This window comes from Rhincodon typus, chromosome 9 (genome assembly GCF_021869965.1).
Source record: "Rhincodon typus isolate 14 chromosome 9, sRhiTyp1.1, whole genome shotgun sequence".
NCBI classification, from domain to species: Eukaryota; Metazoa; Chordata; class Chondrichthyes; order Orectolobiformes; family Rhincodontidae; genus Rhincodon; species Rhincodon typus.
In genome coordinates, this window is record NC_063340.1 from 7380134 (window position 1) to 7399043 (window position 18910).

At 39.0% G+C, this 18910-nt stretch overlaps 1 protein-coding gene across 4 annotated transcripts in view; it reads left to right on the top strand.

Moving 5' to 3' along the window:
- Nucleotides 1-18578, top strand: part of pak5 (p21 protein (Cdc42/Rac)-activated kinase 5) — a 184958-nt gene extending 166380 nt beyond the window's left edge. For all 4 annotated transcript variants that reach the window (XM_048601449.1, XM_048601450.1, XM_048601452.1 and 1 more), the window contains exons 5-9: nt 1937-2070; nt 10475-10601; nt 11244-11369; nt 11577-11711; nt 17417-18578. In XM_048601449.1, the coding sequence (XP_048457406.1) occupies nt 1937-2070; nt 10475-10601; nt 11244-11369; nt 11577-11711; nt 17417-17572 (678 nt within the window). In that variant the 3' untranslated portion in view covers nt 17573-18578. The remainder of the gene's footprint in view (nt 1-1936; nt 2071-10474; nt 10602-11243; nt 11370-11576; nt 11712-17416) is intronic.
- Nucleotides 18579-18910: the final 332 nt, after the last annotated feature.

Sequence of the window (18910 nt, forward strand, 5' to 3'; positions counted from 1 at the left end):
TTGTTTGGATACCCACGACTTAACGTAGCTCACCAGCACACTTCTTTTCCTCAGCCTGTGGTCTTCTCAATGGACTTCATAAATATTATCCTCCAATGTCCAGCTAGAAAAGACAATTTCCTTTTTAAAGAAAGGAAAAGGTTCCATTCAGTGTTTTAAGTTACATTTCCTCTTCTGCAACATTTTGCCCCATCTTATCAGCAACCTATTTCAGCTTTATACCCTTTTTCCACTGGCAATAGTGTTTTGTATACATTCGATTATTTCAACCCATCATTGGTTATAGAATCTCCAGTTCCGTTCTCTGCAGCTCTTCCTATCTATCTCCACCTCTCCTTGCACTGTCAATAACCTTCTCAAAACCTGCTGTTTCAATCCAGTTTTCAGCCACTCCTCCCCCAAAGCTGTCTGCATGGCTCAGTATTCTTAGGCTATTTTATATGTGTGTATAAAGAGGGATAGGATAGGGTATGGCAGGTGGGTCTGGGTGGGATGCTATTTGGAGGATCGGTGTAGACTCAATGGGCTGAATAGCCTGCTTCCACACTGTAGGGATTCTATGATTCTATCTTTATAAACACCATGGAGCATCTTTTTAAGAAAATTAAGATCATTGAAATATTAAAATTGTTCTTCTCAAAATTACTCACTATGTTTGTAAACAACTAAGAATTAGTGTAGGGGTTATAAAAGTTGCAGACGAAATGAAAACTGGGTAACAGTACTAGCTATTGATTTGGATAGCTGTAAGTGTTGGCATAACCATTGACTGGAGAAAGGAGTGGAAGCATGGAAGGCGAAGCTCAGTTGTGAAGCAAGTGCCTTTTGGGATCCCCAGTATGGAAAGATAATATGCTCTAAATGAGACAATTCTGAGCGCAGTAGCTGAGGAGCAAGACTGTGATGTTCATATATACAGTTTCTTAAATACGGTAAAACAAATACCTTAAATTATTTTTTTTTAAAAATTAACAAATTACTTGGAGAAATAGCATGAAATAGCATGAATCAGGGTAGGCGATGGCCTAGTCGTATTATTGCTGGATTGTTAATCGCGAGACCCCGGTAATGTTCTGGGGACTTAGACTCAAACACTGCCATGGCAGATGGTGGAATTTGAGTTAAATAATAATCTGGAAGTAAGAGTCTGATGATGACCATCAAACCATTGTCGATTGTCAGGAAAAACCCATCTGATTCACTGATGTCCTTTAGAGAAGGAAACCTGCCATCCTTACCTGGTCTGGCCTACATATGACTCTAGACGCACAGCAATGTGGTTGACTCAACTGCCTTCTGGGCAATTAGGGATGGGCTTAATCAGTGACACCCACAACCATGGATGAATAAAAAAAACTCCATGTTTTTATATTGTAAAACTTCAAAAATCACAAGGTACAATCAACTTTGAGTATTGTGTGTAATTCTGATTATCACACTTCAGCAAAGGTGTAAAGATCTTACAGAGGAGGAAGTTTACTCGGCTGTTTCCACCAATGCAGGAGTACACCTTGGAGGGAGATTGGGAAAGTTCTCATTGAAAGAAAATGACTTGATAGAGGTTTCCAAGGTGAGACAGTTTCACAGACTAGACAGACAAGAATTATTACCTCTAGCATGTGGGTCAATAATCAGAGATCAAAATTTCAAAATAATTAGCAAAACAACTAAAGGGGAACTGAGGAGAAATTTTAATCGCTTGGATCTGCTAAAATTTAGTAAAAAATGATTCCAGAAATAAGTTTAAAAGGAGGTTGGTTACTTGAGGATATGGGCTTACAGGGTTAAGGATCAGAAGGGAGGGTTTGGGACTAAGCATGACTGCTACTTCAAGGAGCCAACAGAGATGTAATCAAACAGGACATAAGTTATTAAATGATGTACAGTCTGCTTCAGAGATCTATAATTTTATGGTTTTATCTCATTTAACAAACAGGTTGTCATTATGCGTGATTACCACCATGAAAATGTGGTGGACATGTACAACAGTTATTTGGTGGGAGATGAATTGTGGGTTGTTATGGAGTTTCTGGAAGGTGGAGCCTTAACAGACATTGTTACACATACCAGGTATGTTTTCATATCTCTGAGTTTCAGCATCTACTTTAACTAGTTGAAATATAATCTGTTCTCAGACTATAAACTTTTTTTTATCAAATGTAATTGGTTAAAAAGTTGATTGTTTGAGCCCTTTAAATGGAATCTTAGTTTGAATTGATCTTAGTCATTTGTTGTATAAAGGTAGTGTCAAATGAGCTGCATTGACTCTCTACCATAGGAGACTCTGTTAGCTCTTCCACTGATGTTATTATTGACTGTTGACCAGGCTATACATGATGTAATTTATTCTCACATCACTGTAATGCAAATTGAAAACATTGGAAATGGCCATTAGCACCTCAAAAAGAAATGATGAGTTAACTTATGTCCTATTTGTGCCCTATGGGTTCATCATAAACCCCATGCCAACACATGCCATTTTACTTGTATGCGCTGGCCCCTCATATCCCCAATGCTTCTGTTCCCACCCTCGTGGCCCTTTATAAATTCTATGTCAATTTAGTGTGAATACATTCTCCCTACTCACCACCCTCTGCCCTTACATACACCATGCCAACTCACTCACTCTCCATGATAGGCAGTCCTCAAAACTCATGCTGAGATAAAATAATATAGCATGCTAATAGCTATTGCAGAAGTCACTACCTTAAAAGAAAACTCAGTGATTTAAAACCCATTCAGCACACATTATACCTTTCAACTGCTTAATCCTTAATGAAACAAATGTTTCCTTCAACTAGAGATAGTAGGAACTGCCGATGCTGGAGTTTGAGATAACAAGGTGTAGAGCTGGATGAACACAGCAGGCCCAGGCAGCATCAGAGGAGCAGGAAAGCTGACATTTCGGGTCTGGACTCTTCTTCAGAAATGGGGGAGGGGAAGGGGACTCTGAAATAAATAGAGAGAGGGGTGGTGATGATGGAAGGTGGATAGAGGAGCAGATAGATGGAGAGAAGACGGACAAGTCAAGGAGGCGGGGATGGAGCCAGAAAAGGTGAGTGTAGGTAGGGAGTTGCGATGGGGGTTGGTCAGTGGGGAGGGAGGGGCAGGTAGGTGGGAGGGAAGACGGACAGATCAAGGAGGCGGGGATGAGGTTAGCAGGTAGGAAGTGGGGTTGGGGGTTGGTCAGTGAGGTGGGAGGAGCGATAGGTGGGAGAAAAGATGGACAGGTCGAGATGGGCTGGTCTTGGGATGAGGTCAGGGGAGGGGAGATTTTGAAGCTTGTGAAGTCCTCATTGAGACCATTGGGCTGCAGGGTTCCCAAGTGGAATGTGAGGTGCTGTTCCTCCAGCCTTCAGTGGCATCGTTCAACTACTTAATCTCTTATAAAAACAAGCATTTGTATTCCTAGCCCCACATCAGAGACTTTATCACCACTTGGAGCTATCAATGTAATTGTGAACTGACAGACATACCTCTATGATGTTGAGGTGTGACTAATCATACAGCACAAATCCAATAATAATAGACATCAGACTTGGGTCAGCTGGCAGAGTGAAATAGCAAGCACTTATTCTTTTTAAACTGTGGACCTTTTTGAAAAGGTTGAGGGCAGGAGGTTAAAATGTCTTGCCAGCTTGAAAGTTCCAATTAGATTTTAATGCCTTAACTGATCCAAAGAATTATCCACAACTTATGCACATTGATGTCTCCTTTTAACAATACCAAAGGGCACTTGAATCCTCACAAAACGCTCCTTGTCTCTCCCAAAGGTCATTCCAGACAAATCTAAAAGGTCCCTTTATCTTTTCACTAGGGTAGCTTACCTTGCCAAAGAACTGCTCCAGACTTTCTCCTGAAAAATGTAAAACCTACAAGTCATGTTTTGGACAAATCACTGACAAAAATTGTATCTATTTGAAAACAGCTATACTTTTACATGTGCCTCTGCCTCTGAAAGCCATGGATGTGTAATCTACAATCCATTCCTTCCTTGAACAATTGTAGCATAACTTCTTCATTCTTGTTCTCCAGTCCTTTTGCAGTAAAAGCCAGTCTTCTTAATTGCTTGCTGGACCTGCAAGCTAAATTTTTGCACTATTTGAACAGGTACAGCTAAGTATTTCTGAACATCAGCATTTAGAAGGTTCACTTGCAGTGTCAACAAATGTAATTGCATAACTTTCAGTCACTTTGTCTGAGTCGCTGAAATCAATTACAACCAGATGAGGTCCCAGCACTGTTTGCAGCATTCCACTAAATGTAGCCTACTAACTTTAAAATACCCTATTTATCTTTCTTCTCTTCCTCTAAGGTTAGGCCTATTCAGCCCATAGAACCTGTTCCATCATTCAATAAGAATCACAACTCATTTGATTGTAGTATTAACTCCACCCCACCCCACAGCGCCTGACTCACTGGTAGATATAAGTTTGAGTATATTCAGTAACCCACCTCCACTACTCTCTGTGGAAAAGATTTACAAAGACTAATGACCCTCTGAGAAAGGAAATTCCTCATCTCCTACTTACATAGACAACATCTAATTTTTAATCTATGTCCTGTAGTTGTCCCACTCCAATCTTTGGGCCAGGCTTTCAGCTCTCTGATTTTACTCACTCTGTGCTAGATCTCTGGTGGCTTAGATATTAAATCAGAGTCTATTTATCTTTGTTGCTCTACTTTTTAACTTAGTCCCAAGCTACTCAGATTCTCTCAGCAGAACTTTGACTTAGTCCTACTTATGTTGTTCGCAGTGTTGGCCCAGTTGGCTCGATGACTGGTTTGTGATGCAGAGTGATGCCAACGCTGTGAGTTTAATTTCCACACCAATTGAAGTTACCATGAAGGACTCTCCTTCTCAAGCCATCCCCTTTGATTGAAATGTGGTGACACTCGGGTTAAATGAGAGAGCAGCCCTATGGTCCAGTAGGATTATGGCGAGTTTGCCTTTTATGTTGTTGACACCCATATAGATCTGTCTACTCGCATTCTAAGGTTCCCTCCCTGCTCGAGAAGATGTGTTTAACCCTGGCACCAGGCAGGCAACACAGCCTTCATGACTCCCTCTCAGTTGCAGTGAGCAGTATTTATCCGACTTAATATCTGTTCCGACTACCAACCACTTTCATTTTTAATCCTCCCACTTGACTTGTCCCTGCACAATGTTGCCATTTGATTATTTTCCTGACAGGCCTTTCTGTCCTCTGCACAAGCTATAAGAACGCGGAATCTGTTGTGTAATTGGAAGAACTCCATTGCTACTTTCTAGATCCCTTATCTACCTCCTGGACTATTAACCAATTCTTCTTCTATGTTAAGATATTACCATAGTACTTTATCAATGGTATTTTGGAAATCAAAGTGCACTACATCTACTCCTGTTTATACCCTATGAGTTAGATCGTGAATAAAAGCTACAATGAATTTGTCAAATGCAATTGTCTTTTGTAAAGCAATGTTGACTTTGTTTGATCGTGTATTGATTTTCTAGGTGAATTATTAAGACTTCCGCAATCACAGAATCCAGCATTTTCCCAATAACCAATGTTAGCCGAACTTGCGTCTAGTTTCATGTTTCTTTTATTCTCCCTGCTTTCCTGAGTAGGAGCATCATGAGATATGTTGTGCTCTGATGTGCCATGTCATCACATTGTTGCTCCCTATCTGGACTGCCATAACACTTGGATCTTGAAAGTGATACAGCTGAATAAGAGTGAAATTCAGTATTCAGTATGGTCATCACATTTATTGTACACTTACTGACATACATTTGCCTCTTGTATAATGACATAAGATATACATTAATACAAAGCAGCAACTTTAATCAGCCAAAATGGATGAGTTTGGTTTAGCTGAAACAAACACAAATTGCTGGTGGAACTCGGCAGGACTGGCAGCATCTGTGGAGGATTAGGCAGAGTTAAAGTTTTGAGTTTGATGACTTTTCATCAGATGTAATAGCAGCTGGGAGAAGGTAGTATTTATGCTGAAGATGAGGTTGGAGGTGGCATGGGAGAGGTGAGCGGATAGGTGGAGACAGGGCCCAAAGAATGAGAGATATGAAGGGAGTAGGCAGATGATGGCAGAACAGAAGCTGCATAAGTGATAATGAGAGCTGAGAATAGTAAATGATGATTTATTGTCACTTGTACTCTACAATGAGCGACACAATACAATACAGTGAAAAGCTTCAGCCAATGCCACAATCTGGCACCATTTTGAATAATTTAAGAATTAAAAGATATAGCTAAAGGAGTGTCAATCTTCTTTCCTCCGCCTTCAGTCCTGAGTCCTGAGCCCTGAGCTGATTGACCAACAACACCTGTGCCACCATCCCTCCGCTGCCTGTGCCGGACCCACCAACGTCGGAGCCACCACTCTTCAGGTGCCATCTCTTCGTCGCTGGGCCCACCTCACCATTGGCTGGCAATGCCAGGTCCCATGCTGGACCGAGACTCACCCTGCAAACAGGAGTCCCTGGCTCCAGGCCTACCAAAACCAAGAGAACCTGGCTACACTGCCAGGCTAGGCCAGGCCGCTGCCTCGCCAACAGTCCTGCTTCGGCCGCCCTCCTCCGCGATGTCACTTCTGCCGCCAATAGGAAAACAAAGAAAATGAAAGAAGACTAAAAGGGTGAGGAAAGAAGGGAGGAAGCAACCAGTCTGGAGTGGACGGGCCCAGGATCCTGAAAGTTATACCTACCTTGCCGCCGCCACCATCTTGGAATAGGAGAGAATATATAGGCTGTGCTGTTAGCAACCCGTGTGATATTTCGACTGGTTGTGGGGGTGGGTTAAAAATACAGAAGGATGGAATCAGGTTCTAAAGTTATTGAACTCGATGTTGAGTCCTAGAGGCCACAGGATCCCAAGCAGAAAATGAGATGCTGATCTTCAAGCTATCCATGAAGCTCACTGGAACACTGCAGCAGGTCTGCGATAGAAATGTTGGTGTGGGAATACGGGGTGTGTGTGTGTATGTGTGTAGAAACTCAGGGTCATTTTTATGGATAGAATGCAGGTGTTCTGTGAAGCAGTCACCCAATCTGTGTTTGCCTCCCCAGTGTAGAGGAGACCACATTGTGAACAGCGAATACGGTAGACTAGATTGTATGAAGTGCAGTTAAATCACTGCTTCACCTGGGAGGTATGTCTGCGGCCTTGGATAGTGACGGGCAAGGAGGTAAAAGACCAAGCGTAATATTTTACGCAACTGTAAGGGATGGTGTTGTGGGGGTGTGGGGAGGTATTGGGAATGGAGAAGGTGTGGACCAAGGTGTCCCAGGAGGAATGGTCCCTGACAAATGCTGAGAGAGAAGGGGAGAGAAATATGTGCCTTGTCATGGCATCCCATTAGAGCTGATAGAAATGGTGGCTTATGCCTTTCGATGCGGAGGCTGTGGGGTAGTGAGGACCAGGTGGCCCTATTGTTGTTGTGGGAGGGAAAGGAAGTGGTGGAGGCAGAAATGGGTTGGAAACAGCTAAAGGCCCTGTCAACCATGGTACTGGGGAATCCTCAGTTGAGGAAAAAGATGGACATTTCTAAGGCTCCACTTTTGAAATTGGCATCATCAGAACAGATGCAACGGAGACACAGAAATTGGGAGAATGGGATGGAGTCCTTACAGGAGCCAAGGTGTGAGAATGTATAGTCCAGGTGACTGTGGGATTTGATGGGTTTGTAATGGATATCAGTGGCCAGCCTATTGGGTTGGATGAAGATTGATACGGTATGCCATGCAGGGAAACCAGGCTTATTTCCCAAGAAAAACACACCAGACCAAACATAAAATCCAGTAAAAATTAGTAAATGTTGGCAAGGAAGATGCAAAATTCCCACGTGCAAGAACTTCAAGTAAAGCTTCAGTAAATCAGAAGTAGCCTTTGGTTGCTAATGTAAATCTATAAAAATTGTCCAAAATCTGTATAACATTAAAAGAAGTTCAGTTACCAAATCCAGGATTCTCCATGAATGGCATATGGTAAAACATCACTACCTCACATTATTGATGCCCATAGTTTAGATTCATAAATGTGCTCGACGCTATGGTTCCTCATCTCAAAAATTTTTTGGAGTTCCTACAGAAATTGGAACATATACGTGATTTTCAAAACATGTAGCAGGTATATTTTCTGTTAAAACTCATAAGCAACTAAATTAGCATTTTCACATTGCAAAGCCTATAAACCAGTTTTTAAAAGTGACTCCTATGTTATGCTAAATGTTTCAAGTGAATTGCACTTTTTGGATCCACTTTTTTCAGACATCTGAAAGCTGGTTAGCACAATACAACTTGTGCATTAAAATTTCATCTGAACTTAGCAGGAGTTGAGTTATTCCATTTCTTCTGATTTTAAAGCAGACTGATGTCAGCAGAATGCCAGATTACCATTTTTAATAGTGTAGAAACTCAGTGAGTGGTAGCAAGGCTATATGAGTTGAATTTCTTTCTCCTCTATGCATTCTACCCCACAGAGAACAGCAATGGCCTGTTTGAATGTGGAGATTCGCCATCAAAATTCTAGTTTGTTAACTTTTTAATGTTGTAGCTTCTGTTATCTTGAATGCAATGATGCAGTAATTATGTTTCTTTCCTGTATAATTTCATTAAAAATAACCAACTGCATTAAACCCTTGACTGAGGTAGGTTGAAAGTAGAAAAAGCTAAATATTCTTCAATAATATTAATAATTTGCTAGTTTTCTTTGTGTAGTGCAATATAAATAAAAAAAATAGACAATGTTTGTTAAGTTTTGGGCATTTTTATTTTATGTACCTCTTAAGTTCTCACTGCTGCCTTCTGCTAATATATTTGCTCTAATAGCCAAGTCTTCTTGGACCAATGTTGCTAATGTCTAAGAGTTGGCCCAATATATTTTACTGTAGGATGGAGTCAGATTTGTCTGTTCAGCATTTCCATATCAAAATATGGTGTGCATTGTCTGGCATGCAACACAGGAGCTTGTGACATTTATGCATTGGGGGATATTTGAGTTTCCATGTTGACACTGTTTTGGCAGGAGCTCCAGCACTTAGTCTGTGAATCACTGATGTTTGGTTGATCGTAACAGTCTAACTTGACTTTATCAGCCAAAAGATAGCGAATTTCAAAGCTGCACATTGTTTGAAGAGTTTCTTCTACTAACATGGTTAACAACAATTGCCTTTATAACTTTCGAATTTACCTTTGCAGAATGCAAGTGTTAAATCGGAGTTCACTGCAGTCTAAACTGTGAAGCAAAGTATTATAAATTCTGCAAGGCTTTCCTCCTATTCTCGGGGAACTGGAGTAGTGTTTGTTCATTCTGTGTAAATGGAACAATTTAAATGTTTAACATTCTGGATAGCTATTTTATATTCATTCATGGGATATGGACATCATTGGCTAGACACATTTATTGTCCATCCCTAATTACCTTTGAGAAGGTAGTGGTGCCCTTGGGCCTCTACAGTCAATTTGCTGTAGATAGACCCATTATGCGGTCAAGGAGAAAATTCCAGGATTTTGACCCAGCGACACTAAAGGAACAGTAATGTATTTCCAAGTCAGCGGGCTGAGTGGCTTGGAGGGGAGCTTGCATGTGGTGGTATTCCTATGTAACTGTTGCCCTTGTCTTTCTAGATGGTATTGGCCATGGGTTTGTAAGGAACTGTCTAAGGATTATTGGTGAATTTCTGTAGTGCATCTTGCGGATGAAACTCACTGATACTGAGTGTTGATATTGAAGGGACTGAATGTTTGTGGACGTAATGCCAATCAATTAATTTGAAAGAGAAAGCAGGATTAAAGTTTTAGTGTAGTTCAGTTGGAGGGACCAGGGTAAATTTATCAAAGATGATTCCTTTAGGCCAAGTAATAATTAAAATGAATACAAATTCTACTATCCAGTACGGATATTCTTTCCTTAATTAGAAATAAAGTACTGAAGTTGCTGGAGATCAGAAATACAAGCAGAAAGTGCTGGAGGAAGCTCAACATCTGTGGAGAGAGAAACAGAGTTGATGTATCGGGTCCAGTAGACTCTTCTTCAGAACTGAAGCTCTCAGAAAATCAGCCTTGTTGCCCTGGTTCCGTACAATTCATAGTGCGTGGCCATATTGTTAATAAGTTCAAGGGACAAACTGGCCAAAAATGGTGAAATAATTGAATAACAGTGACCTACGTTAATCTCCAACATGAAACAGTAAGTGAAATATCTTATTTAATTTGAAATCGCAGGGGAATAATGGAAGATCTAGCTTTGTACCTCACCAGCAAAATGTAGTATCAACATTTTTTAAAAAAATTATTTTAACTAATATGTGAAGTAGGTTGAGATGGAGGTAAACTTTCTTTGAGCATACTGGACATATGGACAAATCTGAGGCACAAATCGTGATACCATCAACAAGGGTCCTGAAGTAGAAGGAATCTTCCTGTTTAGGAGTAAATAATTGAGATTGTGTTTGTTTTTTTTTCTTTAATTTTCAGGATGAATGAAGAACAAATAGCAACAGTTTGCTTATCTGTTTTGAAGGCTCTAGCATACCTTCATTCTCAGGGGGTTATCCACAGGGATATAAAGAGTGATTCTATACTTCTTACCAGTGATGGACGGGTGAGCAATTTTATTGATATTTTCCATCATGCTACTAGGTCAATATAAGTTATCTTATTATGACAAACAATTAATTAATAGAATTTGATTAATAGATGTGATTCCATAATTGGAAGGCACGAGCTGAACAAGCCTGAGTCCACCAATACCTATACTAATAAGCAATAAGTTCAGCATATAATAAGGCTCACTAACACATCCTAGAAGTGACATACATTCATGCAGAGACCCATTCTCTGCCAACAGAAGGAATATGCTCAAGCCTTGTGTCCTTTGTGAATTATCCTGAAGCTTGCTGACCCTATAGTTCTCTGTTGTTTTCTTCATAGCAATCCTTGACCAATGAGCATCAACTTGCCAACCAGTCAGTAGGAAACTGCATATAAATTGTGTAATTATTTGAAATTTTGCACTCTTGTATTTGTACTGATAAATGCTGGACAAAAATGCTTCAGCAATATGTCTGTCATAGAATGTTAGTATGTTTAATAAAGAAAACCACAGAAAAGCTCTCCCATTTTAGCCCCAACAGTCATAGTTTGACATGTTTGACTTTGAAAAGAAAGTCTCAAGGGTGTTGGTAAATCAAATTTTGCAAAGGAAATTGATTTTAGAATTCTATATTTCTTTCTTTCTTTCTAGATTAAACTGTCAGATTTTGGGTTTTGTGCTCAAGTGTCAAAAGAAGTTCCCAGGAGGAAGTCACTGGTTGGAACACCATACTGGATGGCACCAGAAGTCATCTCTCGATTACCTTATGGAACCGAAGTAAGGATGCAACTGGAATTATGCAGCATATTTCCATATGAAACCAGTCTGGCTTGTTTTAGTATTATGACATATTTAATTGCATGAATTACAATATTTCATTTTTTTAATTCTAGCCATAACTATTGCTACAATACTTTGGCAGCTGTGATCAACATATTAAATTATTGTTATGTATTCAATGGACGACATTAAATTATTTTTCAGGTGGATATATGGTCTCTTGGTGTCATGGTAATAGAAATGGTAGATGGAGAACCACCATACTTTAATGAACCACCTCTGCAAGCCATGAGGAGAATACGAGACAATCTTCCTCCAAGATTAAAGGATGTACACAAGGTAGAATTCTCAAACTGTTTCTCCCAAAATATTTTGTATAATCAATCAATATGTGAGGACCAATTTTAACCAGAATGAATTTTAGACAGGTAAATTGAGTCCAAAACTAGCTTTAAGGATGCAGTTAAAGGGTTAACAAGGACTTCTACTTGTGCAAAAAAAATCGTATCTTTTTCTTTTACTCAGTTTTTGATTGTGGACTAAATTGAGAAACGTGGTGTATTACAGCAAAAGACTGAGGAAGAAATTGGTGTACTTTTTAAAATGCAAAGTTACTGAAACCTAGTGTAGGTCATGTTTACACTGTCATTTCGTAAGCAGTGGGAAAAGGTATAAGAGGAGACAATTCAGCACTGGCACACATGTACGACGTGAGATTCGACCGCCAACAGGTTGCTGATTAGTTGGTGGGCTTGTGACCAGTTGTGGATGTCAAAGATCATCAGCGTGATTACAACTCTGATTTGTAGCTAAACAGTTTGAGAGTGTGAATGAGAACTGCAAAACCTTCAGACTTCCAGAAGGAGAGATGATGTGTAAAGCAATGTTATTTCAGTCTGAAGAAAGCCAGTTATTTCCTCCCACTAGTTGCTATAAGCTCTGACTTTTAACCAGTAACTAAGAGATTTTACAGTTAATGTACCAATTGCCCTGTGCCTCCTGCGAAGAAGTAAAAAATTACTGGAGATGAGAGATTGAAGAACAGAGAATCCTGGCAATCAAAAGACTCATCTCAGTGAGCTCTCTGGACTGGTGCTATTGAAGTGTTATTGAACCAAATGTTTCCCCCTTTGATAAAAAGCACTTTTTTTTGTTTATCTGTGTCTGTCTGTATGCAAGAGAAGGATTTTTGAAAAGAGTTAGATTTTAACTGGTACAGCCATGTGTTGATCGTTCGTATCTGTTTACTTGTGATTATAATTTACATGTTTATAATAAATAATTATTCCTGTTAGGTACAGGAACCTGGTGTTTTTTGTTAACCTAGATCTCTCCAATAGGTAAATTGGGAACTTTTGCTACCTTTGATAAAATGTTTAACTTTTGAGACTCCAAGAAGAACAAGGCTTGTTTTCCAGCGTGGTATCCCAGTGAGGCATGGCATAACGCAGGGGGGCTTTACCTAACTTTTCACAGGAGAGAAATGGATCACTCACCAGAAGTGGGCTCTGATCAACTGCTTTCTGAATCCTGTGATCAGATAGGCTGGGCTGGCCTTTTTCTGTTCTTTCTCCTTCACCTTTAATCGATTGCTGCCTCTGAAATAATGCCTTTTGTTATCGCTTTACCTCTTAAAAACTGCAATCCTCTGGTCATAGGTTTATGGCGAGCAGGGAAAGATATAAAAGGGACCTAAGGGGCAACATTTTCATGCAGAGGATGGTGCATGTATGGAATGAGCTGCCAGAGAAGGTGGTGAAGGCTGGTACAATTACCACATTTAAAAGGCATCTGGTTGGGTACATGATTAGGAAGGGTTTAGAGGGCGAGGGGCCAAATGCTGGCAAATGGGACTAGATTATTTAGGATATCTGGTCGACATGATTGGACCAAAGAGTCTGTTTCCATGCTGTGCACCTCTTCAACGCTATGGTGCAAAATACAACACAGTTCTGCATTCGGTTCTGGGCACTGCACCTTATGAAGACTTTATGAAATGCAGCACCAGATTCACCAGAATGATATAGGGGCTAAAGGATTAATTATTGGACTGATTGTATGTTTGTATTCTTTTCAATATACAAGATTGAATGATGAACTAATTGAGATTTAAGATAATCAAACAAATTGATGGTCCAGATGGGAAGAGTAATTCCTTCTGCTGGTGGGGATATCCAGACAAGGAGGTAAAAGTGTTAAAAATAAAGTTTAATGGATCAGAGTGATAACAAAAAAAAATTGAACTTCCTAAGGAAGTGGTGCATGTGGGTACAATTACAACTTTTAAAAGACATTTCGATAAGTACATGTATAGGAAAGGTTTGGAGGAATATGGGCCAGGAGCAGGCAGGTGAGACTACTTTAGTTTGGGATTGTGTATGGCATGGACTGGTTGGACCGAAGGATCTGTTTTCGTGCTGTATGACTAAGAGGTTGTGGAAATCTACAAATATCACCAACCTAAAAGCTAGCGATGCTGGGGAATCAGTTGAAAGTTTTAATAACAAGGTAAATTTGTGTTGGCCCAGAGCATTGGGTAGTATGGAACCAATATGGACAGACAGAGTTAAGGTATGGATCCACCATGATCTAACTGAATGGCAAAACTGGTTTGAAGGGGCAAATAATTTACTTCTGTCCCTATGATTGCTAAGGATTGTTATCAGTAACATATCCTAAGAGAAAAGGTAGTAAATTGAAGTTGAGGGTTATCAGAAGCTCTGAAGAAAGATCACAGAACATGAAACGTTAACTCTGTTTTGTCTCTATAGATCTGCTGATTTTCTCCAGCAATTTCTTTTTTTGTTTGTAATTAGGCAAGAAAACTGATTTTCTATATAAATCTAAATAAATCTCCGAGCTGTATAATATCACTTCACCCTCAAATGATGCTGTTTCTTAAAGTCAAAATTGCATGACTCAGCATGTTTTTATTAAAAATCAATATTTCTTTTTGATTTAGAGACCTTAAAGATGCCTCAATTATAATTCAAATCCGGGCACCCGTTATGATCTTCATTCAGTTTATCAATAATAGTATGACTGAGACACTGTGAAGAAATTTAATTGGAGTTATGAATGGTGAATAATTCACCTCCTTGGTGAAGAATGATTTAATATTGATAATAACATTTAGATCCCAGCCTTTGTGTATAACACCAATCAGGAAACCTGACAATTGGAATTAATTTCTGTACTTAAATTTGTGTCATCTGCTTATCATCTGCTCTGACCAGAAGTTAGTCTAGTCTCTGGGCAAAAATGCAAATATTTAACTTTATTTTTAGGTATGTATGCAGGATTAAACAGTCAGCTATACCAAATAACTCCAATTAGAAATGACCAAATGAAAGAAATAAAGTGGAATCAATTAAATAAAAGCTATAAGAACAGGTCAGAACCTTGGAATTTTGTAGTGAGTAACTCACCTCCAGATTCCCCAAAACCTGTCCACTATCAACAAGGCATAAGTCAGGTGTGTGATGGAATACTCCCTGCTTATCCGAATAAAAGTGGCTTCAACAGCACTCAAGTAATTCTACGCTATCCAGGACAAAGCAGCCTGCTTGATTGTCACTTCGTCCACTTAATTAAATATTCACTGCCTCCACCACGAATGTACCATGACTGTTATGTGTGCCACCTACAAGATGCACGACAGCAAATCGCCAACTTTCAAGATCTCTCCCATGACTCCCTGCAAGTTACGCACCGTTCTGACTTGTACCTGTATCTCTAGCCTTCACTGTTTCTGGGGAAGAAACCTTAGTATTGGTACCTACACCAAATGGACTGCTAAATTAAAAACCAAAAGAACTGCGGATGCTGTAAATCAGGACCAAAAACAAAGTTGCTGGAAAAGCTCAGCAGGTCTGGCAGCGTCTGTGGAGGAGAAAACAGAGTTAACGTTTCGGGTCCGGTGACCCTTCCTCAGAACAGAATGGACCCCTGCAGTTTAAAGAGAGGAGGAGCTCGTCACCACCTCAAGGGCAACTAGAATTGGGGAGTAAATGTTTGCCTGTCCAGTGAATGCCGCAACCCATGAAAGAACAAAAAATATTGATTGCCAACGTGCATTCTCTATTAGTCTAAACACTTATTTCTGCAAGTAACATCATAAGGAAAGTGCAAAACTTACAAGAAAATAATTAAACTTGTATTTCGGAATTCATTCTCTATGCTTAATTATTTATCATCAGATACCTCAGCCTCTCGGAAAGGCAATGAGTATGAAGTTAATGGCTTTTTCAAAATCATCAAAGGGAGATGAAGAGATTTACCTTACCTATAATTCAGCAAGCAATTGTATGTCTAATTTCCAGTGTGTGGCAGTCTGATCATTTTCACTGTGTAGGAAGGTTTTAGCATGCATCGGTTTTATTCCCTGCCAAAAATCTGCAATGCAGGTTAAAACCTGAAGGAGGAAATGCTGTGGATAGCAACCTACAAACTCTGAAACGAAATATAAGCTTTCAAATATTTTTACAAAGGTATGTTTTGATACGAGCACTATTTCCTCAGGATGAATTTTTTTTTTGTTTGTCTACTGATAATGAGAGAAGAGAAGCAAAACAAATCAAACAAGCGACGCATGTATACCGAGAGGATAAACACTGCAGATACAGCAAAACAGAGATGATCCGTGAAAGAGAAAAACACAGAAAAGAAAGATTGTGATCCTGAGACAACTAGCAGGGGATTAACACTTTTCTCCTCATTCCAGCTGATGTTTCCCCTCACCAACCCTTTAATATTAAATTAATAATATGTTTTAAAAGGCTATTCCTCTTGTGACTCAGATTGCTTGAAATTCATATGGCATGCTGATACACTGAAGTGAATTACTCGCCCTTACTGTCATAAAGCAGTTTGCATTTCATGGTATATCACTCCGGTCATTGAAAAGCTTTCATTTACTGTAAAAACTCTACAGATGCTTTGGGTATTATCTTTCTAAAAACAAATTCAGCTAGTATTCAGATGTATAGGTCATAATCTGTTATTATGCAAATTTTCATATTGCACTAGATAAAATAATTATTAAAGGAAAGTCAATCATGATTTTAGTGGCCCAAGTGCCTGCTAATACCAGTCAGCGCCTTAAGATGAGAAGGCAACCATAATTGCACTAGCATTAAAAGAGAGCTCCAAAATAGACACTAGTACACGTGCATGGCAGAATAACACATTGGTGCATTATGTGGCATAATGCCCTTATAAATCAACATACCTGTCAACCTGCCATGAATAATGCCTCTAGTATTTTAATGTTAGTATTCAACAACAAAATAAATGTATTTTGTTACAAGTTACACACTTAGAAACATTTATTTCTTAGAACATTGCAATTTTAAAAAAAAAATATCAACGTTAGGACTGCTTCCCTGAAGAAGGCGAAGTGGAGATCTGATAAAGGTATTCAAAATCATAAGGGGTCTGAGCAGAGTAACTAAGAAGAAAATGTCCTTACTTGTGAAAGTCTCAAGAATGAGAAGGCACAGGTATAAGTAGAAAAGAAGCAAAAGTTATAAGGGTAAATAAAACCTTTTTCACAGCATGAACGATTAAGTTCCAGAATACACTGCCTGATTCAATCAAAGCATTGAAAAGGGAATTTGACTCTGTTCTGAAAATGGACAATGTTTAGTGTTACGGGGTGGAGACAGGAGAATGGGTAGGTGAATCACGCATTCAGAGAACTAGTGTAAGCACATGGGGCTGAATGGTCTCCTCCTGTGCTGTAACAATTCAGTGATTCTGTGAAATATGTTGATTCTCTAAAACTAAAAGTGTGCACTACTGGCATATAAATAATAGTTTGTGCACAGATGCATTATACGGAAGTGGATAGGTGTTATTTTTTAAATGACTAATCTTTGTACAACAAACTCACAAAATTGTAGCATTTATGAATAAAAATAAATGTTAAGAAAAATTAAATGAATTGTAAATCTAAGCAAATTAAGTGTGTTTCTGAGTCAAATGGCAAGTAATCAAGACTATTTTACATTTGACCCTTTTCTTTACTTCCTGATCTGCTTTAGGCTTCATCTGTGTTACGAGGCTTCCTGGACTTAATGTTGGTTAGGGATCCTTTACAAAGAGCATCTGCACAAGAATTATTAAAGCATCCATTCCTCAAGCTAGCCGGACCCCCGTCCTGTATTGTACCTCTTATGAGACAATACAGATATCGATGAAGGGAGAGGAATTCAGCACCTCCTGACACATCAATGAAATGAGAATGAAACAATAGATAATAGTACCAGAAAATGTGAATGAAGAAGATTGAAGGATATTACAATGATAGCAGATTATGATCTTTCTTTAAAGTGTTGGTCAAAGAGATATACAAAGCAAAATAAAGGAATCTATGACGTGTTGTACTCCAGTTCCCTGAGCTGCTGGTGTACCAATTCAGGTGCATAGTGCCGCAGTATAATCAATCAGGTAGTCAGGAGTTGTATTCCCGTGATATGACTTGGCTAGTGACTTCAAGCTGTACCTTCTGGAGCTTAGTTTCCTCAGGAGGTCAGTTTCTATGGCTTTCAAAATGTGCAGGGGATAGAATTCATATCAGCTTCAAAGAGTCGGATATTGTAACAGATTTCAGCACATTCAGAACTTTTCTGCAGGGTCCTGCTCAGTGAATTGTGTGAAATTTGTATTTCTATAAAATAGTGACTTTTTTTTCTTTTGGTGAGCACTTTTTCCACACTTAGATGTGCAATGTATTTTGGATTGAATTTGTATCTTGCCTACATTTTTTGTTTTCTGATAAACTAACAGTGTTTTGTGGTGAAGTAACAGTTGTGATAGCAATCAGTATTAAGAAGATTTTTTCAGGGAAATTAACAAGACCTTTACATGGGTGGGGGTTAGTCACTTTGTAGGAGCAAATGGTTTGAGTTGCAGATATTAACAAACTTGTTCCAAATTTATGTACTGAAACAATTTGTTTCTGACTTAAGGCACTGTACTGAATATTAAAGAACTTGTTCACTTTGATAAATTAACAGTTTTTCTTGACCACATGTTCTTTTATCATTTTTTAAGAATATTTTTGCTGCTGTCTACTCGTCAGTGTTTATAACATTAAATTAAATGTGATGTTTGTTAAATATGGTTGCATGTTTTAACAGTCATGCAAATTTTGATGGAAACTTAGCTGTATTGCTGCGTAGAGTGAAATGTGTGTGCCTCTGCAAAGGAAATAAATGATCCTGGTTATTTATTACATGCCTTTATTTTGTTCCAACATTCACAAAGCATGAATAGTAAAATACCTAAGTTTGCTGTCATAATGTATGTCACTCACTAGTCTTATGATCAAATGATTGATTATTGCACTGTAGGAATGTTGTAGTTGTCCTTCTGTCAAATCATTATTATCTAGAAAATTGATGCACCATTAGGAAAGTAAACAATAAGGAATGAATATTATGAAGGTCCGTGAAATCAAATTCACAGCAAGCCCATTCACACATCAGCCCTGCGTCTGCTGACATATACTGGCACCTGCTTAAGCAATGCTTTAA